This window comes from Acanthochromis polyacanthus, chromosome 16, assembly GCF_021347895.1.
Source record: "Acanthochromis polyacanthus isolate Apoly-LR-REF ecotype Palm Island chromosome 16, KAUST_Apoly_ChrSc, whole genome shotgun sequence".
Lineage (NCBI taxonomy): Eukaryota > Metazoa > Chordata > Actinopteri > Pomacentridae > Acanthochromis > Acanthochromis polyacanthus.
The window spans coordinates 15,116,773-15,144,102 of NC_067128.1; the positions used below are offsets into that span (position 1 = coordinate 15,116,773).

The 27,330-nt window shown below is 38.8% G+C and overlaps 1 protein-coding gene across 2 annotated transcripts in view; it reads right to left on the minus strand.

The window, feature by feature from the left end:
* Positions 1 to 26,598, minus strand: part of LOC110951618 (serine/threonine-protein kinase D3) — a 58,404-nt gene extending 31,806 nt beyond the window's left edge. For both annotated transcript variants that reach the window (XM_022194786.2, XM_022194785.2), the window contains exons 1-2: positions 26,321 to 26,598; positions 22,393 to 23,042 (exon numbers count right to left, since the gene is read on the minus strand). In XM_022194786.2, coding sequence (XP_022050478.1) covers positions 22,393 to 22,689 — 297 coding nt within the window. In that variant the 5' untranslated portion in view covers positions 22,690 to 23,042; positions 26,321 to 26,598. The remainder of the gene's footprint in view (positions 1 to 22,392; positions 23,043 to 26,320) is intronic.
* Positions 26,599 to 27,330: the final 732 nt, after the last annotated feature.

Consider the following 27,330-nt stretch of genomic DNA (forward strand, 5'->3'; position numbering starts at 1 on the left):
ATAAATGAAAATCAGTCAGTTCCCATAGCTACACAGGTCATCTAAGATATGTTTTCAGGTTTCAGCAGAACTGCTCAAGGTTTCTTCTTGTTCTTGTCAGAGCTTTTCCTTGCCACTGTCGCCTTGGGGCTTGCTCTGGGGGTTCAGGTATATGGGTTCTGTAAAGCATGTTGAGACTATCTGACTGTAATTGGCGCCATATAAATAAAATAAAATTGAACTGAAATTGAATTCTGCTTCTGGAGACAATGAATGTCTTAATAATCACTGACAAAGCCACAGGGAAAAACAAAAATACGGCTGTGCAGAGTTTTACATTTGAAAGCCAAAAATACACTGTTTGGCCAACACAGTCTTGTATCTAATTAATGTTGGCACTTCACTACATTTAACAAAATACTTTTGCTAGTGTCAGAAATGTACTAGCTTTCAGAAAATAATCCAGCCATTACTTTCTAGAAATATTTCTAAAATTCATTGTTAAAAAATGTGCTTCTTCTGTGTCAATATGTCATTGTTGCATCATGACGCCAGCTGTTTTTGACTCCACTCATTGTTCAGCTGTAGTCAGCAATACAGTTTTAGACAGTAGTGGAAGCAGAAGTCACACTCTATTTAGTGTCAAAGTTTCCTAAGACCCAAGGCGTCGAAAGCATGGGAGTATTTCAAGCGATCATATAACAGAAATGGGGGTTGTAAATTGAGTAAATGTTCAATGAAGTACCATAGCAGTACAATGCAGTGAATGCACACGTAAAGAGAAAACACACAGATGCTATTCCAGGCATTTTACTGTTCTGTTGTCTCTGTTTGCTTCTCTCCTGCTCCCTGTGCTCACATGTATTGTATTTAAATGCAGACAAATTCCCAGCAAGGCTGTTCTCTTTTCATGTCGTTACATTTTTGTTGTTAGACAATGGAACAAATAGGAAACAGTGACTGAAACGAGAAGCATTAAGACTACATGTTAACCAGCAGTCACTTTCAAGGTGGTGCGCTGCACTGCGAAAATCTAGACTTTGCAACCGCATCGTCGTCCAAGAAACTCACCACACACAACTTCTGCAACTGCAGTGAAATAATACCACAGTTTCTAAGAACTAAAGGTGTAAACGTTTCTGTAACACTTCATCAACGGTCAACATTTAATTTAAAGGAACCACACTAAGTTTTAGTTCCTCAACTGTGAAGTGTACATACTTTACTGCAGGCTGTTTCAATGCATAAGTATTCTGACCTTTCTGAGAGCAACTGGTTTCAATTCACTTCTGTACATCATTTCTCTACTATAGCGGCATTTGAGGTGCTCCTAACGTGATATCTGTTTACGTTTGGTAAATAAGTAGAGTTAAATTGTCATTAAGTGGTACTGTAGCTTTTAGGGAAGATTTATTTCTTAAAGTTTCCATTGCTCTCTCTCTTAATTACCTGTATAATATAGCTATCACTCTTCAGTGTCTTTTGTAAAAAAGCTAGCAGTTAGTTTGTATGATTGGTAGTTAAGGGACTAAAACACTGAAAATCACTGGTATCCCCTAACATGTGCCTTAATTGGTTTGACCTCGTGTCTGTGCCCTCATGTGAATGTTTCACCTTACCCTGTGCTTTGAAAATGAAATCTCAGAATTTGATGTAAAGACTAAATCTTAGTTTCATATAAGTTGCATGTTTTCATATAAGTCTCATATAAGTTGACATGTTTTCAACGAAACTATATTCAAACTGAACAAAAGGTTTTCAAGCTCTTTCATGAAAAACATCTGACAAACACTTCTGAAATGGATAGTGTGTGCTTTCATTGCACGGTGAAGGGGAACGTTGTGATAAAGCATCTACAGTGGATTTGGGGTTCAGCAGCTTGTGCAGGCTGCAGACTGGTAGGTGGAGCAGCTTCCTGCTTTGTGTTAGCAGGATGTTAGCAGTGTGCAGGTAGCACGCAGCATGGATGCAGCAGCGCACACTGACAGCAGGAAACCGACCGACAGGTGACGAGGCAGAAGCTGTACGGATCACCTTCGATGTACTGCACACGGATGCACATGCAGAAAGTCTGTCATGAATTATGGCTGAGGTCCTGTTACTGACACCCTGCAGTCATTAGCCATGTGGCTACACACCACCGCTCAGACAAGTAGACAGTGACAGACACAAACATGGGAACAGGACAGTCTGATCCAAGAGAAAGCTGAGTTCTCACAAGAGTTGAGCTCACTTTGGTCATTCTGTGATTATCTCCTCCTTCAAACTGAAGAATTATATGACAATAAGACAATTAAAAAACACACAACGTTCCTACATACAAGTCCTCCACACTGAAAATTAGAAGGGACGTCCCAATCAATTGTTTTGCCTCAATCTGATCCAAATCATTTACTGGTAATATTTCCCAGTACCAGATACCATTTTCTGGATAATAATCACTTTAAGTATTGTAGTTTAGTTGTAGTGCCAGAGTGTGCCACCAGGTGGAGCCTCTTACTGTTGAGTACTGTAATGAGCAGAGGAGGGAGGTAGAATAAAGTCTTCTGTGACACTAAATGACATCTAGTCACCGCAAATGTATAAAATCCAGCTGGGATAAACTAGGACAGCATTAAATTTGCTGTGCTCAATTTATAGGAGAAATTAATAAAGGACTGGCTGATTATGCCGCATCCATCCATCCATCCATCCATCCTCTATACACCGCTTTATCCTCACTAGGGTCGCGGGGGGGCTGAAACCTATCCCAGCTGATTCAGGAGAAGGCAGGGGACACCCTGGACAGGTCGCCAGTCTGTCGCAGGGCTGATTATGCTGCATTTATTAAGAAAATTATTCACGTTTTGTACCTGTATGACAGTAGATGTAAACAAAGAATTGGGCTAAGATTAACGTTGACACTGGTAAGTTAAAATTTGATGAGTGGTCCTGATCAGAATCGTCAGCCGTTATGGTGGTATCCGAATATTTATTTTGAGATCTGAATATTTGGACTCCCCCCACCCCCCTCACCCATACCCCCAACCCCACCCCCCTCACCCATACCCCCAACCCCACCCCCGTTGGATGGTGTCACGCGATTGGTATTCAGCTTGTCAATTCGCGCACCCTCCCACCCTTCGTCGGACGTAGAAAACCAATCGGAATATTCGGATATTCGTCATTAGTTGGGCCCGAACATCTGGAGCCCAGAAATTGCTATTCGGGCCAGTCCTAGAAATTAGTAGATACTTTGTATCTATATATTTATTTCATCTCTCTTGAGGGTTTTGTGTTTCTTTGTGAATATTTTGCATCCTTAGTAATTTTGTTTTTTCAGTAATTTTCCATCACCGTATAGTCATTGTTTTTATAGCTCCAATGCATCTTGATCATTCTCGTAGTCTTATGAAGCGTCTTTGTAGTCATTCCAAGTCTCTTTATAATCATTTTGCACATCTCTGTATTTGTATTGTATCATTTTGTGCTTGTTTTACAACTCTTTGTGTCTAATTCAGTCTATGTAGTCCTACAGCAGCATCCTGCACGAGCTTCAGACAAGCCAGTAGCCACGTAGAGAGAATTACGTAATTCAGCCTTGAGGAAATTAATGCAGTGGTCACAGTTTTAATGTCATTCAGACAGAGTATGAATCTTAATTTGATGATGCATCTCTTTACCTCGGAGTTAATCTGTGACATGTAGGTTGGCTGCCGATGACTCAGTTTTGTTGAGAGGGAACAAACACAGTCACTTCTGCCTTATTATCATTTAAGCGTGGACAGTTCTAGACCATCCAGCACTTCACCTCCTGTAGGCAGGTTAAGATGGAAGTGATGGAGGTGTTGTCATCCGAATTCAAAGACAGGTATGTTTGTGTGTCATCAGAGTAACACTGGAGGGAGACTTTAAGTATGTGGAAGACAGAGCCGAGCAGAAGCATATGAAAGGAAAACAAAACGAGCAATAAAATGGAACCTTGAGGTACTCCAAAAGTGATTGAGGCAGAAGAGGAAGAAAGAACTCCCAATTTTAACCACTAAGGACCTGTCTGCTAAGTAGAAGGGAAACCACTTTGATGGAGTATCCTGGATGCCAACGTAGTCATTTAGATGTTTGCCACAGTGTAGTGGTCAACTGCAAACTGTGCTGGAATCTCAAGGAATTAAAATGGCAAAATTACCAGTCTACTGACAGCAGGAAGTCCTCGATGCCCTGAAGAACCTGAATAATGTGTTTTATTGTCGCAGAAGTATCAGTAACCTGAATATTCTCCAGTTTCCAGAACTTGCATACCACTACAACTCATTCAGGTTGTACACGGTGTGACAGTGTCAGCAGCTCAAATTTACTGGAAGACATTCTGTGTGGTGCTGACTGCATTTTTTGTGTTTTTCTCCAATATTGAGAAACAATCAGAATATACTGTGGAACAAATACATCTTAGTCTGTTATCTAGCAGCAGTTATAAAACCAGGACTAAGCACGAAGCTGAAAAAAAACCCTCCATGCAGACCTTGTGAGATCTGAACCAGAAGTGAAAACACTTCTGTTCAGCTGCCATGACGACACATTTGGGCTCCATCCAATCACATTAGAGTCAGTCGTCAGCTGATGCATTCTCTGAGGTGCGCAGAGAAACACACTAAGACTACTGTTAATGGACAAGAGTGTGTGTTTAATACACACTGATCCCCTCTTTATGGTTAATCCTCCATTAGCCAGGGATTAACCTCTACACACATACAGCACACCCGTACACACAGCCCCTTTCATTTTCAATAACTCTTCTCTGATGCCCTCACCAAATGCAAAACAGATTTCTGACCACTCCACAGCTTCATTCTGGTCATCAGGGTCTCAGAGGCCAAAGGCTCCAGGCCTGGCTCAGTCCTCTGACCCTCCATCGAGAGCAGGAGGTCTTGTTGGGCCATGTTTTTCATCGAGCCATGAGGAGAGGGGGGTATTATCCACCACTTCTTAATCGGTGGAGCACTCATACCATTATCAGAGGGACTAAGTGTTCATGGAACCCAATAATCCTGGTTCTAAAAGGGAGGACGACACACTCGACAGCCAGCCTACAAGCACATACACATGAAGTTCATGTCTGTCTCCTGAATTACTCCCAAACCTCACAACGTTTCTGGTATTTATCATCCAAACAAGCTATCATCTGATATAAAACAATTAAAGGCCATAATAACCAAATGACTTTCTGATTTTATCAGGACACCAGCTATCTGGGTGCAACGGCAAACTTTACAGAGGATTTATGAGTGTGGGGTCAGCTATAAGCCCTATTAAAGCCTTAGGGTTTCCAGGATGTGAAACTGGTATATATAGTATACAATACAATTTATACAAGCAAATACAAATGCTATTTTTTGTTTGTTTACAAGAAAGACTAACAAAACTAAATTCCACCAAAATGGAACAATACTTACAATGTCTTATTTTTATGGAACCAATCAATTTTAAGATTTTAATGGCTGTTTTTAAGGATTTGTTTAGTGTTATGGCTGTCATTGTACCAAAAGAAATTACACTTGAAGACCTAGGAGTGATTCTTAATGAAAGATACATGCAAATGTATGGGGTGTCCAAAGGCATTTTTCCACCACTGCATTTACACATGCTGTTGTTAATTAAGTTCCACTGTGACACGTAATTATAATTCATATTATAATAACCATAGGGTTTCCTACAGAATGTTAGCAGGTGGAGGTGGCAGGTAGAAGCCAGGGTGGTCGGTGTTAACTTTGCTGCAGGTTGAAAAATAAACTGCAGGTTCCAGGATTTACCACAACCAGAAGCACTGAGTCAATAAATGTAGTTGAGGAGGAGATTAAACTGAGTTCTTACAGTACAAAAGCAAAGCAAACCAGTCCAGCAAGTGGATAAATATCCCAGTTGTTACTGACAGAGATTTATAAGATTTGGACTATGTTACAACAAACGTGGACAGTGTGAACATACAGTGGGCTCCAATCTGCCACCTTTGGGCTGATACAACACCGGCTCTGCTCTGCTGAGCAAAAGTAAGCTCTAATTCTTGCACATTTTCAATAAGATATGAGTGAGAACTGTATGGACAGTGTGCTTACTGCCCTAGACTAATTCTTATGAATGTAAATGTAATTTTCCAATATCTCTTTATTAATGCTACACAGTAAAATAATGTGCTATTCATGCAGCAAACAAAGTACGTGTGTGTGTGTGTGTGTGTGTGTGTGTGTGTGTGTGTGTGTGTGTGTGTGTGTGTGTGTGTGTGTGTGTGTGTGTGTGTGTGTGTGTGTATATGAAAACATGTGTGGAGCAGATATTTAACCCTCTGACATGAAGCCATCTTCAAAGCTCTGCTGTCACTTTGCTACAAACCTCTCCAAACATTTGATTCTCCACCTACCTTAAACCTGACATTTGAAGAGCGGTAATGATTACAGCCTCCAGAATTATTTATGTGACCGTGAAGAACCACAGAAGCTGCAGAAGGTGATTTCCTCATGAGACTGTTTTCAGAGCTATAAAAATATGAAAGTTTACTTTTCAACACGACACCTTTTCTTCTCATTTGCTGTATATGTGATATATTAGGGTGCCACTTCCATTTAAGCTGCTTTTATGAGCTGATTTTTGTATTTCTGGGGTTATGTTTTGTTATCATGTCTGATGTTATGTAGCTGCAATTAGTTCCTATTGTCGTTATAGGGTAGTAAATTGTGTCTAAAATACAGAAAATAGTGATGAAAAGCACCTGGATGTCAAGAAATCGTTCTTAAAACAGCTTCAAAATCAGGTCTCTAATTTGGTTTTGTTCAACCAGAAGTCTGAAACCCAACAACATTCTGTTTACAATTTTACATGAGTCAATATATAATTGCGGGACTTTTTACATCATAGGTGACATTTTTGCTTTTTTCAGGCCTAAAATCAACATGGCCGCCTAAAACCAAACTCCACATGGCATTTTTAGAGAAAGATTCTTCTAAATATTGTACATAATTATTAGCACCCCTGGTTAAGATGTGTTCTTTAGCTTCACACATGAAGAAATAATTTTTTTACATCAAAGCATCATCTTTTTTTTTTTTTTTTTTTAAACTATCTTTGCTTCAGAAATTACTGAAAAAGATCAAAATATACAGTTGTTCCGTTAATCAAGCTATTGTTTCTTCATCTAAATGTTTTCATTCTGTTCTTCTTAGATTTCCTAAAAAGTCTATAATTTGGTTTTGACACTAGCAGGGGCAGCTAGCCTCTGCTATAACAGGAGATATTGATTTAATTTAACTGTATATTATATCAGACAACAACACTGTTTGGTGACACTTAAAAGATCATTTCATTCCTACAACAACCAGCTGTCAGAAGAAATACTAAACACCAAATCATTTTATTATTATTGTTGCTACAGCCGTCTTAGAGCAATAAAATATAAACCAGATTTTCCCCAGTATTGATGGACAAACAGTAGCTTATCATGCCGTGACAGTACTTTATAAAAACATCTGGTCCGGCAGCGACGTGAAGAGCACAAACAGATAAAACTGGCATTGTCTTCCGCTGCAGAAAGCTAAGAGCCTTTCAGCTCCAATAAAACTCTTGAAGCCGCTCGGCGTGCGCGTGCAATCAGCCTGGAGGGACGGCGCTAAAATGGACTAATGGGAAATATGAAGGCAAACAGCTGTGAGTCTGTTTTCCCTGCATCCGCTCGCCTTCGTCACCTCGCTCAGGAAACTACAGGAAGCAGCGCTGAGAGGGTCAAGGCTGTCAGAGTGTTGGAGTATGTAGGCGTTTCATTTAGCCACTTGTTGGAGGCTCAGATTGGCGCTGAATGCAGCAAATGAAAAAAAAAAAAAACAATACCTGAGTCTGTAAGTGGAAGCTAGGAATAAAAAAATTCTCATTTACAACCGAATGCAGTTTTATCTGGTTAAAAGATTGCAAAACTCCTTCATGGATAATTAAACTTTGTAATTCAAATGCTGTTCTATTGATATTCTGTCTTTTCTGGTGTTTCTGACTTTCTAGACCTCTGTGTGTGACCTTCTGACTCTTTAACCATCACCCATAAAGTGACGTGCAATTAACCCTCTGAACCTCAGGCAGTTTCTGGACGTCACATTTTTTACTGCAATATAAAGTCCTTTATCTCCATGGAAACAGCACAGCCATGGCTAGAAGTAGAGAGAACTTAATTGTCTTCTGTGCAGCGTGGCACAGCTATAATGCCATAAATAATGAAGAAAAGGAAAAACAACAGTAGATTTCTTTGATTATTCATTTAGCAAACATTTTAAACCATATTTCCAAGGCTACTAAATGATGGCTCCACATATTTCAGATATTTTACTATTTACATTTTAATGTGTTTCCATCCTTTTCTAATGTCTGAGGTAAACAGCATGAAGTCGAAAAGACACAGATTGTTAGTCACATGACTGTTGGATGCAGCTGAGTCACTAATGGCTTCACAGTTGAGGAGTGGTGGATTGTTTACAGAATGTAGTTTGAGCAAGCTTTCTATTTTGGGCGAGTTTTTAAATGAGACATGTAGAAAAAAAAGGGGATTTTGTTAACATCTGACAATTTTGAGCTTAGATTTGGTTACGTTGAACAAGATCAAGTGTCCATGGACTGTCAAAAAGTTGAAAACTGGATGATTCTTCCCACTTTAATAGCTTCTGGCTCTAATAAATGGTGTAATTTGGGCAATTTTTAAAAAGACAATGTGTCTTTTAAACCCACCAGTGGGTTTAGGGCTTCAGATAATTAACGAGAACAATCACTGGGTAAATACACCTTAAATGCTTGGGTGACAGGGTTAGTGCTTGTTTTTCCATGACTTCAGTGGACTGGCACTGACTGACATTCATTTTCTGGAGACTTAACCCAGCCATAAACAGTACTTGGCTAACCGTAACCATTACCCAAACCTTAAACCAAGTCCTCATAGGAAATGGAAGGAGGCGGTGAGAATGTAAACAGAGTTATCCCAACACACACACACACACACACACACACACACACACACACACACACACACACACACACACACACACACACACACACACACACACACACACACACACACACACACACACACACACACACACACACACACACACACACACACACACACACACACACACACACACACACACACACACACACACACACACACACACACACACACACACACACACACACACACACACACACTCCTCCCTCCTTTGTGTGTTAAACTGACCTCAGTGCTTCCTCTGGATTCATTCAGGAGCGACACAACCACACCATTAAAAAAAGAGTCTCAACGCCAAAGAAGCTCAACAACTAACAGAAAGATTTTACAAACGTGTCCAAGCTGCTGTGACATTTTACTGATAAAGTTCAAACAGCAGCAAGACCTTGAGAATAATGGACCACAGAGACACTGCGGCAGCCAACAGCTGAAATTAAAAACACATATGCTGCACGAAAACCACAAAGAAAGAAAAGCAAACACTCCTGAACTCCAGTTGAAAGGCAGAAGATGAATTCGTTCACTATTTATCACAAATCCGCTCTTCATTTCAGAGGTTTTATTGACATATAAAATATCTGGGATTTGAAGCAGCTGGTTTTCTGTTCGTTATGATCGTATATTTATGAGTCAGTCAAAGATCTCTGCCTCTAAATCTTTACATGTGAGACATACAGGAGATTTTATTGCTTTGGGATCAAAGTAAATCAGATAATCTACGGAGTTATCAAAAGGTCACAGTGGGATTGCTTTTTTTTTTTTTTTAAACTACTTTTGCATTATCCCACAATAAATTCTGCATTAACTCGTCTGAACTCTTTGGATTCTCGAGTCTTCTGCTCATACTGATAAATGAATGACCATCCGTGGTCTGTGGATGAGACGGCAGAAAAAACCCTAAAACATCTTTTCAAAATAACATCCAACATTTAAAGTCACAATTGTTTTCTTCATTCAAAATCTACCAGAAGTCTTAAAGAATTTTCTGTTTCCAACAAATTTTACTCTTTTGGTTTGAAAAGTCTTTCAGTGACATTAAAGTTGACATCATGATTTTACAAACCTTCTGGCTTCACTTCAAAATTAATTTGTGAATTTTCACAAAACAGATATCAACGTGAAACTTCCCTAGATGATCAGTTGTATTGAGACAAATATTTATTGTATGACAATTTTTAATATGCGTAATATTTAAATATGCAAATTAGGCATTACATATTTAAAATACCCTAGTAGAGTTTTATTTCCAGAACAATCATATGAGTAATAGAGTCTTAGAGTCAGTTTTATACAGAGGGGATTTTGGATATTGCGGTTGATGAATTTTATTAGAAAATACTATCAACAGTCAGATTAAAACAATGTTCATCATGCTGTTGGGAAGAAAATGTTCTAGAAATCTGGTTGTAATGGATGTGCTGCATGAATAAACCCTTTGGCACTGAAGATATTTAAGTAATTATATCACCATAAAACTTCTACAGCTGTTTATTTAGACGGACACAGACGGACAGACAAACAAACTCCGGTGATTACATAACCTCCTGGTGGAGGTAATTAAGTATTTTCTCATTAAAAATTACCTAATTAGCAGTTTTATTAAGCAGAGTGCAGTAAAATAAACACAGAAATGTGGATTTCTGATGCTTTCTTTCCTGTAGTTTGAAAGAATGAAAGTTAAGTAAGAAAAATATCCCTAAACCTTAAAGTGCATGAATCATCCTACCTGTTATAGAAGACTTTAAGGCCACTCTAAAGTTGTGAATATAACACTGACTTATCAGAAAGTTTAAAATTGTTAACTTGTTAGTAAACTGTTGCTTATTTACACATGTAGCAGTTAAAAAACAACATTATTAAGTCTTATTCAGTGGTGGGAAATATCTGGCTCTGTAGCTGAAAGTGACTGTAAACTTCTGCTAGTATACAATAATTTTCTTGGTTACTAAGAAATGATTAGTACACTGAGTTCTGAAACTGCATGTCGGATGGTGCAGCAATGTTCTGTTCTCTCACACCTGCACAATATCGACTAGAGAGTATCTGTGGATGTGGGATTGTCAGTTCATCACTGGTCAGCAGTGTGCAGCTGAGACAGGAACCCTGTTTTTAAATGATATTGCTTCTACCTACTGGTCTGTATGACAACCGGTTTTCCACTCCTTCCATTGTGGTTGCTTTAAACGACTGTGAACATCTTTGATTTCTCTTATCAGACAGCAGGTTTCTGAGAGACCATAACCAAAGACCAAACAACAGCCGCCTAACCAAACACTTTTATTTATTTCTTTACCATAAAGCTTTCAAAGACTCCGTCGCTCACTATAGTTTTCATACTTGAAAAAGTTGCCGGAATGACCCTGTAAAGTGCCACAGTCAGATTTGGTGACCCTTCCTGATATCACTTCACCTGGCAATTTGGATGTAAATGAGCACCAGATATCCTGGTTAGATTGGACCCACTGGACAGAGAAGAGTAAACATTAAAGCCAAAGCAGTTTCCTTCTTCTGATCAAATGACGGAAACAAACCCACTTCCTGCCTCCTATCAAAATGACAGTAGGAGCAGGTGAAGGAGGCATGTGAGGTCATTACATGTTCACATTTAACCGCTGCAGGTCAGCACCTCATTTGGACATGTTCTAAATGAGACTTCTACACTTCCTAGAAGAGGAAAAAAACACACCAATCAAATCTTTCTATTTACAGGTGTTTGCTCATATGAGGCAAATATCTAAAGGGAAAGTTTAGGCAGGGCAGTCAGCAGCACAACCTCAAAGCTGAACTCAGGAAAAAATGACTTGAATTCAAATGATTTCAACCTGTTACTTATAAAAACTTCTTGCTGAAGACAGATAAGCTTCTGGCTGGTAAATAATGAGGACCATCTCCTGCAGTGAACTGAGAATTCATTTACAGATCTGACTACACATTCACAGACACACGACAAGTCTCCTCATACATTTAGAAATGAATGCTAAACTGGGTCTAAATTCTGACAACTAAATGTTTTAGAGGTTATTTAAAATAACACTTCAGAACAACAACAATGAAACAATGCACAATTTCACACAAGTGAAACTGAATCAAATCCTTTTTCAAACAAAAACGATACAAAAATTAGGCAGGTTGACACACTGAGATAATGAATTAAGATTACGTTATTGTCCTGCCAGACTTTTGTTAGTGTTGGTCGACTACTGAGGTCCAGACTGAAATAACACAAAAAACTACAGGATGGACTGACATCAAATTTATCTGATCTGATTATGTTTTAGTAAACATTCAAATCAAAGTTATTTCATTCATTAAGTACCACATTATCTTCTCAATTTATTGTTATTTAGCACAGAACTTCATTGTTTGTAGTTAAAGTCTCCAAATTACTATTAATTTGGATATTAATATCCAAATTCTGTTTCCGTATGTTTCTCTAAGGATAAAATGAGTTTCTTCAACTGTTCCATATATTTTACTAAATCAGCTTGAACTAAGATGTTGAAAGGCGCTACAAAGGAAAACTTTATTTACTTACTTTGATCCTACGTCATCTTCAGGTCAACGAAACTTTGGCGTATGGCTAAATATCTGCAAAACTTATGTCAAAACTGTATGTTGTGTTCATTGCCAAGCAGAAAATGTTAGCAGACATTCAACTAAGACAATAAACAGAGTAAAGACTAGAAAAGCACTCAGATAACACAGGACTCCAACAAGGTTGTTCATTCTCCCATATGGCATTGTCAGAAATGCAGCATTTGTTTATTTGCTAGTCATCCTTGATCAGAAATCACAGAACTATAGAATGGGGACATCTAATATAAATGTACCCACAAACAAAATGGCCTTGTGCTGAGCACAGACATGTGTTATGTATGGATACCAAATCACGTGACCTAAATACGTAGCAGGTGGTGGGAATTAATGGGACTCAGAAACACCCCCACAATTTAATCAGCTGTTCCTTGCATCATTTCTGACAGATAAGTCCTGATAAATCCGCAAAAGTCGATTTGTAGTAGGATCGCAATCATGTGATCGTCAGCAGGCAGCTGATGTAGTGTCACTTGTAGTCATAGTTACAGTGTCACCATCTTGCAATGATACAGAAATCTTTAACAAATCTGTGAATCCAGACTATAAGCTGCGTCACTATCAAAATCTAACCACTTTGTCCTTGTGCCATTTCTGACCTTCCCTGAAAATTTCATCCAAATCCATTGGTCCGTTTTTGAGTAATGTTGTGCACAGACAGACCCAGCAGATGGACCAACGTACGCTAAGATCGTCACCCAACTCCGTCACGTTCCTTGGCAGAGTAAAAAAGTGCATATGGTATACATAATATGTTTTAGCACTGTCATGATAAACACATGTGTAAGCTGATCTCAACATTTAGTTAGTACAGACTCATTCCAGGCAGCATGACTTTAAACTATGTCCTGTGTTCGACAAAATGCAGTCATTTACCGTCACTTTTTAACCAGATTACTCTTTCACGTAAAAAAAAAAAAATCCCCAGTATCATTGAAAGGTGTCAGTACTGATGTATATTTTGATAAGCGGTGTGCCTACATTATGAAACGGTAGAGGCTCTGGTGGCAGTGAGGTTACGACACCAATAACAATGTAACAGCAGGTATCTAAGGTTTCATGAGCAAACTGCTTAAAAGCTGTTTGGATTGCAAACCCCCTTCCTGACCAGAATGAAACTGACTCAAAGTAAGTAAAAATTTTAAAATGTTTGGTTTTCGATTGCAGTATATGGACATTAATATGTACCTCCCCCTCAAAGTTAAGAGGAGCAACAAACCATCACACTATAGTTAATTAATAGTGCAGAAAATTATCTAAAATAGCATATTTGTTCTTTAAAAATAACTTGTGAGTCAGATTTCAAGTAGGTTTTATGAAAATAAAAGAAGCAGGATCCAGCAGCACATCCACGCATGCATTTATGCAGAATTTGCATTAATTTTCTAATGTAAATCTAGTTGTCTTATTTTGCTATTCTCTCGTTTGTATAGCAGCAGTATGCAGCAGTATCATTGTACTTGAAACACCACTAAAGCAAAATATATTTCTTTTTGGAACAAGCCTCCTGTGGAAAAACACATACAGACTGCCCGCCGAAGTTTTTGTCTACTTTTTAATAGACTTCCAGTTTTCTTGAGACCAGGCAACCAAAACACAAACTGCATCTAGAGGCTTGTTAGGACTTTTGCAGAAGTCATTTAAAATGTCATCTTCACCACTTAAGAGAAATTAAAGCAGCTCAGCTTACAGAATTTAAAGGGACACTGTAACGGGATAAAAAACATTTCATAACACCATTTAGTTTCAGACAGCAGCTGTGTGCGACACTGAGGATCAGGGTTCAATTGGAAACTTGGTGCTTTTCGGAGGATTTTCTTCTTGACTAATGAGACGACAAATGGAGTTTGAAAGGTTAAGCTGGGATTTTAAAAAGTTAAAAAAGAGTGAGTGAGAGACGGACACACACAGTTAATGGATGTTTTTTCAGCATCTTACATAAGAGGAGGTAAATGACAGGACTAAATGTACCTACTTAACCTTTAATCACAGTAAAACACCCACTTTAAACAAGACAAATTCTACACCACCTCCATATGTGTTACCTACTTTTGTTCACTTTGAATAAGCTCAGCTGTCTTTAATTCATACTTACATAATTTTTCTCATTTATGTAATGCAGATTTAATACTGCCATTGGTTTGAACGCCAGTTAAAATACATTTTTCAACACCATTTTCTTTTAATTTTTCAGTTTCTCTCTACTGCTGTAAAGAAAAGACTTCAGAAATCTGTTCTTATCTCACCTCCTCGACTCAATTCCTCAAGAACACAAACAATACAGAAGGAAAAAAAGAGAATTGAAAATTACGTGATGAGCACACTTTTCAGTGTGAGGCCAACATATAGATTCACTGATCAGATTTTACTTAATTTTTTAAGTTACTTTTTTTAATTGAGTAGAAAGATGGAGAAAATGAAAGCAGGACAGAGATTAAAACCCATTCACTGTGTGTCCTTGCACATCCAGCAGACAGTCATGGTTGTTTTCAGATGAAAACCTCACATCTCTGTAAAATGTGTGGGGCCCAAAATGTTTGTTCACGCTCATGTGACAAAGACTTACCATCTACATCATAAGTCTTGTCTGTTTGTAAATGTGGAAGCAGCTTGATGATAACAAAAAACCACAAAGATGAAGATGGGTGAGGTTGGGGTGGATCGATGGGTCACCAAAACGTTGCCATCGCCAAGACTTCAGCACAGTTCCTTTGACTCATACCCGCTATCATTCATCAACTCTAACCAAGAGTTAATTTTAACCCAGACTAACAAAGCTATATTGGGCCTAAACCCAACCAAACATTAACCACTGTGGTAGGATGTATTTATTATTTGTATATGTTTAGCCTTGGGTGGAGTTCAAAGATGCTGCCATAATTTGTCATGCTAATATGGGCAACAGATCTAAAAACATTTGCAGCCGTATTGCAATAGATCTGACGTTGCTCTTGTAAATGTTGTTACAGATGATCTTACAGTACAGGTCATTAAACTCTGTTTACACTGCACCGATGACAACACAATGACTGTATCTGCAGCTTTAATGCTCGGTAACAAGTGCTGCTTCAAATAGTATTTATGATCAAATTTTACGCCTCCAATGTCTGATAACAGAAACCAGACACACACAAATGACTACACTGACTACTATATTCTGAATTCAGCTGCAATAAATCACAGTGTAGATGGTGCTCTCTGTTTGCAAACATCTAATAAATCAAACTCAATTGCAGCCACTTGACCACATTCATAGGTCACAAGCCTGTCCAGCAAAAGCAAGACCCACCGACACATTTAGAAATGAAATGTACGCATTAAACCAGGCTTATGCCATTTCCCAATATCCCACCTACAAACTGGTAATCATAAAAGAAGTGTGAAACGTCTCACCTCACTCATTCTCATTTCTGCTTTCAATATGAGCGCTACAAATGAACCATTAATCATCTTTTTTGCATTTGAAAATGAGATACCACTGCGCTAGTTTTTCTACAGATACTCATCATAAATAGTACATGTGCTACAAACAGCCATAGTTTAGCAGAATAATTGTACTTATAAAGACCTGTGTCCAGGTGCTCCATGTCCTTTGCTGTTCTTCTCACTGACGGGTATAGTAAATGGAAGAGTCGCCACTACATCACTATACCAACGGATGTCGGAGGCGGTGAAAACAAAGTTTGTGCACATGGGCCTGATTCCATGATGACTGAGATGTATAAAGCAGAGCCAGGCATGTGTGCAGCTTTACAAATCTGATGAAAAGAATGTACAGGCATATTTTTGTCTTTATCTGTGTATATATTTTTACTTTCAGTCATGAATCTCTGCAGAGTTTTATGCATCTGACGGCTGGTGATGTAAACAACATGTATCTCTACTGTTCAAGGTAAAATCAACCGAAGTGCATATACACACATATATAAGTCGAAACATAAACTAATTAAGTAAACACACTGTTAATTTATAAATGAATCAAATTTATATAAAACCCTTAAATTGACAATACACACACCAAAAACATGACAGCTAAAGTGGTAAGCTTTCCATTCAACAATAACAGCGTTTAAAGCGTAGGCGGGTCGAGCGTCCATATAACAACACTGTCATCTCTCTCTCTCTCTCTGCGCTACCAACATTCACTCCACCTTAACCATCACCTGGCCTTGGTAACCATGGAAACCAGTACAGTGGAGGACGCGGCTCCATTGCATCACCGCGGCTACGGCGAGAGATGCTGCTTTAAACGAGACCCATGAGTTGTGATGACTTTTTATGAACATTTACAATTAACATGTAAATGAAGGAGAAGAATGCAAGAAGTGTGTTTTCTTTCACAACAAATGCGGCTGACGTAAGGGTGTCTATTTGATTCTTCTCTTTAACTATTCATTTTAGTAAGTGCTCTTTTTTAAGATACTGCTAAACATGAGATATTCTCTAGAATCTCACAAAAACAAACACAGTGATTTAAAAATGTTGCATCTTATTGCTGAGCTTGGGAAAAAAAAGCATCATTAATAACTATTTGCCACTGGAGAACTCGCCTTTCATTGTTTATCTAAATAACTGAATTTGACCTTTGAATATAAACTCCATGGTCTTTACAACAGCTTTCATAAAAAGGTTTTGAAATGTTAATATGAGATTTAGATTTTCCCCAGATATTTTTAGGTGATGACATACAAGACAGAGCAGCATGATGTATCGTTTTAGCGTTGACATTGCAATGTGCACAATGCTCATACTGCAGGAAGTGTGGTTGGAAGTGAAACAAATGAGCTCAAACGTATCATGCTACAACTTTTGGACTAATACAGTCTGTCCGCTAAAACATCATTTGCTTCAGCTTATACATTGTTCTTTTAAACTTTATTTAAAAGAGTTTGTTGACATGCTGGCTGCTCCACATGTGCACAGCAAAATAAGCAAGGAACGGCAGAGAAACACTGCAAAAGGAAAATTTGGCTGCAAGAATAAAAGCAGCATCAGTTGTATGGAACTATTTCAGCTACAGAAAGGATGAAGATCTGCTCTATCAGCACTGTCTCGCAATTGCCGTCACTTCATCAGACAACGCAGCTAAATTGATTGACCATTTCAGCAGCACAAAGCTCTGAATGATGAGAGCATTGAAATCTGTTCAAACCAACAAACTGTTTGCCAGGGTAACACCTTATGAGAAAGGCTCTAAATGGCAAAGGAAAATCACTGAGGTTATAACTTTTCACCTCACAAAAGACACGATACCAGTTTACACAGTTACTAATTTTTATCCAGTCACTCCACAAGCGGTATGTAGTATCAAGACAAACCTATTTTTTTAAGTTAACCATCACAGAGGTGTATGAACAATGAAAAGCACAAGTTGAAAAAGAGCTGTCACAAGTGGAATATCATCCAGCTGAACCGCAAAGCACTAAGTATGTCTGTTTATTTATATATTATCTGTTTATTTTCATACATATATAATATACATTTTGCATAGTATATTTTTTATTTATTGTATATTTTATCTTTAGCTGCTGTTATCGTTTTATCACACGAAGGAGATGCACTCAAAATTTTGTTGTACCGTACATATGTCCAAAGACAATAAAGGCATTTTATTTTTGATTTTAACTGCTCACTTTACTGATGAGGACTAACAAACCATCTGAAAAGTGACTATCTGCACACAGCAATTATCCCGAATGGTAACAGAAATTACAATACTACAATGGGGATGAAAGAAGTGTTGGCTGCTTGAGGCCTCAATGAGAGACGTGAAGTTTTTAATCGCAACAAAGAACGTGGTGAACATGATGAACAGGTGGACCAGACTGTGGAGCGGCGGCCACAAATTGCATATTTCAGTTGGTAAGTTACACTTCTAAACAAGTCATATTTACTGAGCTATCTTTTCATATTACTTAGAATAAAATACAGCACCCGTAGGATGCGTTCCGGTGTGTCTTTGTTAAGGTGTACTAGCTTGTTGTCTGTTGTGTCGGTTTCAATTGAAAGATAATTGTATTCTTGCACCCTTCCTTTTCTCTTCACTATCCCCCCTTGTTGTTGTTTCTTTCTTTTTCTTCTTCTTCTTTCTCTCTTCTTGTTTCTTTCTTCCTGCCTTTCCCCTGTCAGGTCCGGCAAACTTATGTATATTTAACTAATCAACAAGTATTCAAACTAAATAAATTACTGTACAGTATCAAGGGGAGTCTTATACTTATAAACTCCCCTTGGAAAAGCAAACTTGTATGGCACAATGCAGCAGCCAGATCCCCATTCTGCCTGCTCTGTTGCCGAAAAGGACAAAAAAAAGAAGAAGAAAAAAAAAATACAGCAGTGGCAAAGGGTTCATCAGTGCCACTCACGCATAACGCAAAGTGTTTCATTACACAATCCAGGATGGGACTGTTTTTTGTATGCATGGAGGGGCGGCGTGGTGGGAATTGTGGTAGCCTAAAGGGGAGGGGAACTTCCCCACAACTCCCCTTTCCTTTCACACATGCAAACACATAAACACGGCAGCAGAGAAGTGACATAAGTGCAGTAAATCTGACCTGACGCTTCCATCCACCCACGCTCTCAGCTCCACGGTGTGGACACAAAAGGAGGAAAAAGAAAATTCCAATGATTATGTCATTTTGTAGGTCAACTTGGAACTTGTTTCCACCATGTCAGCCCACTGAAGGTTCTTGCTAAGGTGTCTACTTTGGGTTTATAAAACAGCCAGGTCAACTAGATAGCAATTACGTTCGCATATATTTAATGACTATATTAATCTACTGTACTTTGTTAATACCTGGACTAATCTGTAAAAAAGTCCACAGATGTCAGACTTCATGGAAGTGTTCAAGGATAAATGTCTAAAAAGCTGACATGTCTGGACCATCTAGGATGCTCATTCAAAAGTTCTGCCCACTGCAGAGAAAAATACTGATATTTTCCCAAGTAAAGTGACCAGGCCCACCTTAAAGGCAGGTTCACCTAGTGCTGAACTGAAACATTGACTATTAAACAGTATAATAGTCAGTGTCTTATGAAATGTATGAGTTACTGAGTTATGAGATAACTATCGTGGTTTATTTCAACCTGCTGTATTTCCTATTAATGTGGCTCTATCAGGCAAAGGGAAACAAGGAGATGCATAAAAAGGTGTGCAGCCTCCATACACCGATCAGCCACAACATTATGACCACTGACAGGTGAAGTGAATAAAATCGATCATCTTGTTATCATGCAATGTTCCTCTGGAAAACCTGGAGTCCTGACATTAATGTGAATATTTGACATGTACCACCCACCTAAACATGGCAGGTCAAGCATCCCCTCCATCTCCCATGGCAACAGCAGTCCTTGATGCCACTTTCCACCCTCAGCAGGACAATGCACACATTATTATATTTTAGATTTCTTAAAATAGTCAAGACACACTTTGACTTATTTCACACTTTTTGTTTACCACATAATTCCACACATGTTCATTCATAGTTTTGATGCCTTCAGTGAGAATCTACAATGAAAATAGTCATGAAAATGAAGAGAAACCATTAAATGAGAAGGTGTGTCCAAACTTTTGACTGGCAGTGTAAGTTCTTTAAGTTCTACAGGGTTTGTACACATGCTCCCAGCCTGACACCTTTATCAGTTCCATCTTCATCATGCACAGTGAGATCAGCGAGCAGCACTGGGAGGCAAACTGACCACCCTGCTGCTGCTCCAATACAACACCCAGCTGTGAAACAGGAAGAGCTGACCGCTGACACAGCAACACCAACCAGGAAGTGACATTCCCCGTGAAAAGACTTTTCCTCTGCTGAGGCTGTAGCCACAGCCAGCAACGAATAATGACAACAAAAAAATGTGATGTCAAAGATGCAAACAAACACTGACTGGACGACCAGCTAATTCACCAATCGATCAACCGAGGACAGCAGTAGGTGGTACTGGAAGAAGTTCAAATGAAAGCATCCCTGGGTTTTAATGCCCCTGTTGTCATCTTATCATACCCTACAAAAGCGGTGAACCCATTTGGCTTGCTGCACTGTGTGTTTGTGTGAGTGTTGGTAGATGTGCGGGGGAATGTATCTGGCGCCGTAAACACAGGTGGTACGTTCAGTGCAGGCGGCGAAACCAGAAAACCAGTAGATGGTGAGAGATAAGGCAGAGCTCAGAGCGGATGTCTGCTGCACTACAAGAGAAGCCGAAGAAACGCATCTGACATGGAGCCACAGCAGGTTCACAAACACTTTGTCTGCGATGATAAGTCGATGGCTTTGCAATAATTGATCACAATCCTTTTTTTCCAGAGACAAAATTCACTTATAGATCAAGAAAAACAAGGAGCGTTTTCTCAAAGCAAGGATCTGGTCAGACCAGCATTTAACCCTCCTGTTGTCCTCATTTACGGGCACCAAAAATATTGTTTCCTTGTCTGAAAAAAATCCAAAAATCTAGCAAAAAAATCCCCTAAATTTCTGAAAAAATGCAAAACCTTCAGGAAGAAAATTCCAATAATTCCTTAAAAGTTTCCCTGAAAGTTTTATTTAAAAAAAAAAATCCCCCAAATTTGGCAAGAAAATTCTTGTTAATATTTTCAAAAAATGAGTAAAAATCTTCCATAAAAATCCTAAAAATATCTAAAATGATTACATATATATCAGTAAAACTTCTCATATTTTCTTTAAGAACATTCACAAAAAAATCAACCAAAATCCATCGAATTTCCATGGATTTTGGTTGATTTTTTTGTGAATGTTCTTAAGAAACATTTTTAACATTTCTTTTCTTCCACCAAAAAATGTTCAAAAATTTCCCAAAAATGTTGAAAATGTGGACATCTGACATTTCCTCTTAAAAATATTTTTTTCACATTTTCAAACTTTAAAACAGCTCAATTTTGACTTGCAGGACGACATGAGGGTAAAAAATGTGACATAAGGCCGCTTTCCACTCGGAAAGGAACAAGGTGGTACAACTTTTGCAGGAGCGGTGACATGACAAACATTTCTGCTTCCATTTCAGTGTAAGATTCAACAGCTTTGAGCAGGATGTGAACTCTGAGTGTCCCAAAGCAACAACAAATAGCAGTTATTGAACTTAACTCCAGTTCTAGAAAACAGTTCCGGTTTGTAATGTTGGCACATGTGGTGAATTTTAGGTTGAAGATGTCAATGTTACTGAGGACAAGTCTCCTAGAGGAAGTGGACATTAAGAAGGTAGACAATCAGTCCTTGCTGTCTTCTCTGAGTTCAACCAATCACTGTTAGTCTTCTCCAAGTTTAACCTGTCAGCATCGAGACCTGAGCTGTAGTTTATCATGGCTGCTATTTTTTGCCCTATAAACAGCCCTAAACAAGCTTCTACAGGGAGACTTCTTGCAGTTTATTTATTGAAAAATGGTTCTGAAGAATAACCAGCTCGATACAGACAAACAGAAAGAAGATCACAGAGTTGCTGTGCGTTCGCCAGCATTAGCACGTTCCCACCTGCTGAGATTGTTAGCAATTAGCTCACCAGTAGCAGTGGTTCTACAGACAAGTCCTACAGACAAGTCCTACAGTCAGCGACTTCATCACCACGATTTAAGAACTCAAGAATCCAAGAAGATGACTGTGTCACTTTATGATGACATGAGGCCTTTAACAAGATCTCAGAATTATGAGAACTGTAACTCATGGTTACCCTCTTCAGCTTCTGTTCAAACTTTTAGGAACATTTATGGCATAAAAGTCCCTCTAAGTATTTCATATGTAATCAGCTTGATATCACAGATCAGAAGCCACAATGAAGTTAACAAACAAAATACTGAAATGTTTTACCTTCTGATCCACGATGGAGCAGACGAGCTCCCTGACAGCAGTCAGCGAGAGTTCTCCGGGGTCGAGGGTGACCGTCTCCCTGGTGAGGCCAATCTGAAGCAGGAAGGAGACGCCGTGGATGGATCCCCTTGAGTTGGTGGGGCTGGGGGCTGTCTGGCTGCCGTTGGACAGCCGGCTGCAGATGGTGGCGGGCGGGCTGGGTGATGGCGACGGTGTGGGCGGGGCCACATGTTGAGGGAGGGCAGGGAAAGACCTGGGCGAGGCTGGTGGGGGAGGCGGGCTGTTATCGGCCGACATTTTCTGCTATCTGTGATGTCGTCCTGGCAGGAGAAAGGCCTCGAAGGTGAACGACATCCAAAAACATCAGCCGAGCATCGCCTGTCCCCTTGTTTGTTTAAGTTCACAATTCTTATCAATGAAATCCTGCAAGGAAAGCTTCCTCTCACAGCTGAGCATCTCTGAGGTAAACCATATAAGTCTGTGAAGTGAAAGCTCAGGCTCCTGAGAGATTCAACTTTAAAGAGTTTTATAACACAGTTAAATCCTCAATAAATCCTCAGGCCTCCTGCTGAATGTGTTGATTGTGAGCAGCGGCAGCAAGAAAACAAGCGGCAGCACCGTATTCTCTCTGCTCTCTTCGTTCAAAGCATCTGTAAAGAATAAAGGCAGAATGTTAAAAAAAATGTCTTAAAAGTTCCTCTTTCAAAGTACAAAAGCCAAACCACTAGCCTAGCCGTGCTAGACAACCCACGGCAACGAATTTAATTCTCTGCCAGGGTGGGTCTAGTGGCCGGATGAATCACCATGAGGTGTAGAGTCAGAAGGCGGGCGTAACTAAGTGACGACAGAGGTGCGACGATTCTGACAGAAACAACCGGCGCACAATAAACAGTTATCTTTCGACTTGGCTTTGGCCACAGCCCTTAAAGATTTGAAGCTAAAATTCAACTTGAAAGATAAACAAAGGACGGCACTGAAGTGTTTCATTGAGAAGAACAACGTATTTGGACTTATGCCGATGGGATATGGCAAATCCTTAATATACCAGTTGGCTCTGCTGGTTAGGAAGCTAACGGGACTTAGCCACAATCCAACGCTCTAGGAACTACGTCAGCCTATTCGTTGCGCTGATTGGTTGTATACCTACCCAATTGCTGCAGAGGGATTTGAAAGACAACCTTTTAGCCCGCCTCCCTCCCTGTCGAGCATAGCTAGACCTTTGTGTCTTAAGAGCTGGGTCTAGCGCAGCTAGGCTACCAAACCACAGTAACAAGCTACATTACTGGTTAAAACTGAGATATGACCAGATCTTACTCTTTTACAGGGCTGCACATCGTTTCAGCATTGTCACTGCAGCGTGCGCATGTGCATCAACTACATCTCTGAAAAATGTGGCCAAGTACAAAAAATAAGGCAAATTAACTCTGCTCCTTAAAACAAGAACAAAATTTGTACAGTTCTCATATTCCAAGTCTAATCTACAAGCAAAATCTGTCTGACACACCACAGTTTACCCTTTTTAAAGGTTCTTGGATACAGGGAGTTCTTTTCAGCTTTATTTACAACATAGAGCAGGCACAGTTGACTCACAGAAAACAAACCCATATAAGAGCAACTCACTTGGTTTCTACTTGGGTAAATTTCATGGTAAAACACCTTATTTCACTTTTTTCAGTGTTATTTTTGGTCACACATCCACGCTGCAGTGGAGACTAAAGGATTCATTGTGCACAGTCAGATAGCTAGCATCTACTGCAGCCTGATTGTGAGGTGTTTAGGGAACACTAGTAAATTGGAGTTTCTACCAATAAGGACATGTTCCACCAGTGAGGCATTTTGGGTACAATTTTATTTATATTTTGCCTTAAAGACGTTGTCTGAATTCAGGTGAAGATTATTCTAAGATCTACTTGATGCAATGATTTGCAAATCAGCAAGAATGTAGAACAATAAGGAAGCAAAAACAGTGGTGTTTATTCAAAAGTTAAAGTGCAATAGTAATATAAAAATATTTTGTCGCTAAGGTCAGTCAATAATTGCAATAAATAACCATCTGTTCTCATGAAAGAAAATAATAATAAGGAAAATATCATCAAAATCCAAGTCCAGGGACTGAAGGTTGGTTTGAAAAGTAGGCCTATATTTTATGTCTCAAGCCCAGTAAAACAGGCATTTCATATGTAAAACCCACCTTCAGCGATTGGACCTGGATTACCTCTGCCATTTTTTGTTTGCAGTTATTCTGCCCTCCTTTACCACAATGTCTAAAATATCTGCAGCGACTACATTCTGGCTAGTTAGAGCAAGCTGGTGAGTTAGCCTTAGCTAAAATGAATGCTTCATTTTTTCCCTTTTTTTCTTAAATAAAAAAGAAATCTTTTAATGCTCTGGAATGTTCTCATCTTATAGACATCATTATGCTATGGAAATAAGTCATTTTTGTAACAACAAATATTCGAATAACATTACATTTTATTATAAAAACTACGGTGAATGTACTCTTCCCTGTTATAGCTAGCTCCAAAGTTAGCTTTAGCTAAAGCTAATTAGTATTTTTTTCTGTTTCTTGTATTAAAAAAATAAAAAGAAACTTTCTGAATGCCCAACCTGTTAGTAACTGAGTTGCAGTTGCTAAAGGAGAATAAAAGGAGAAATAAACACCACCTAAAATAGTGCTTCAGATGCTAATTAGCATAACTGTTGTCTCTGACTTAATTTGCATGATTTTATTTAAAGAAAATGACTTTTAATTATGAATTTAAATGTCTGTAGTTAAAAATAATTAAATTTGAACTCATTCACAGTGGCAACAAGAACACATTTTGTTTGTAGATAGGCTATTGTATTTTTCCTGTGCACCATACATTTTAGCTTCAAAAAGCATAAAATTAGGGTTTTACAAGTTCCCTATAATGCATCACACTTCAAACTATTTGACACCATCTGTAGCATTGGTGACTTTGCTAGGCAGAATTGAGTCATGATGACAATTTAAATTATACACATAAAGTGCATTCAACCTAAGAATTCGTAGCAAAACAATCGAAAATGGCACTAAACAGCAGATTACATCATGTAAAACAGACTTAAATGTTCATTTAAATCTTCTAAAATACACACATGCTAATTAGCAACCCAGACTATCCCCATGGTTTAACTCTAATTCAGATAAACTATTTTTGTGTCTATTTTGGCTAAATTGATTCAGTTAGCTTCTGGTTTAAAAAGGCAGAAAAGGCTCCTAATAATGCTTTAAAGTAAGCAGATAAATTATTATTGAGATATAAAAAAGTGTCATCATTCTGTTGTTATTTCTATTATTCTACTATCATTTCTGTACAGTGAAAAATCTCCAATGTAAACTCTCCCCTTTGCACCTTATTTTTTGCTACTGTATCATTCCACTTCTTTCCCTCCTGCACCTTATTGCTATTACTTACTTAATTTGTTATTTTATTTTGCACCTTATTTTGTAATATCTTTATGTTTTTTAATCTTCTTATCTTATTTACTCTGTATTTTATCGTATTTCTTCACACTGTTTTGCACTGACTGAAGGGCTTTTGCAATTTCGTTGTGCTTGTTGCAATGAAGTTCTATTCCATTCTATTCTATTTTATTCTATTCATATCGCGGCTATGGTAAATCCTAAATACACCTCCTGCAGGTTATTAAAGCAAAATTTAGGATGTTTGCTCATTAAAATCCATTTGACTTGTAACCATGAACATAACTTCATAGCTTGGATGCTGAATACTGCAGCTGTGTGTGAGCACATCTGGATTTTCGCTCAGGATGAGATGTGATAACAGAAAAACTTACATCTACTGAACTCTGTGAAGTTTGTTCGAACATGATCAACAGGCTGTAGCTGACTTAAAAATACTCCCACGGGGTGAAAAGAGAAGTTAAAGCCATCGTGACCAACCTCTGAGAGCTCCGTGGTTTCTCCGCTTCCACAAACGAGAAGAAAATGTGCGTTAAAGTCTCCTCCAGCTCGCACCGCTCCACGGCCGACTTCAGAAACACGGTGCCGGTGTGTCCGCTCCGGTCGGTCCTCCGAGGCTGGAAGCGACGAGCAAACCAGGCTGGGAGAAGCGTTAGACTTTTTCTTGACTCTCTTTGTCGGCAAACTTCGCTGAGAAGCGGCGGTCAGACCGAGCAGCTGCAGCTCCGTGAGGATCTGATGACTGAGAGACGCCAACACGCAGAGAGAAGCTCACCGGAGAGGAACGCGGCGGGAAGAAGAGGTCTCACTCTGACTCGGTTTACAGGGACCGGACACCTGATGCACGAAAACGCAGCAAACACATCCCACCACAGCGGAAAGCCTCAGAAAACTAACTAACTAACTAACTAACTAACTAACTAACTAACTAACTAACTAACGAAAGAAAGAAAGAAAGAAAGAAAGAAAGAAAGAAAGAAAGAAAGAAAGAAAGATCATTTAGTCAAACTACTGTTCATATAGGTTTGAGGGTATGATAGTCATAGGTCAAATTGTAATTAATTTTAAATTCATCTACCTTACAAACATGAGTTCTACTGCTGCCTTAAAAATGTGACTTCATTGCATTATGGATAACTATTTAACGCAAAGTCATGTTCTGAAAAATATAAATTAGTTGAGTCCAATTGCCTGAACTTTGAAAATAAGTTTGCTAAACTTAAGATAATAAATTGAATCAACTAACTGGCTAAAAAGACGTTTTTTCTTCATTTAACATTATCAGCTTTCAATCTCATCTAAATACATGTGAGGTTCTTCTTGTTATACTGAGGTATATTAAAAGTCTAGTTGCATAAGGGCTGAATAACCTCTAAAATGTTCAAAATATTTCTGATTATGAAAAGAAACACCCCGAAATTAATTTAACAAAGACACATTTCATGTTTCCACCATGTCTGTTTTCTCAAATTACAAAAAAGAATCATATT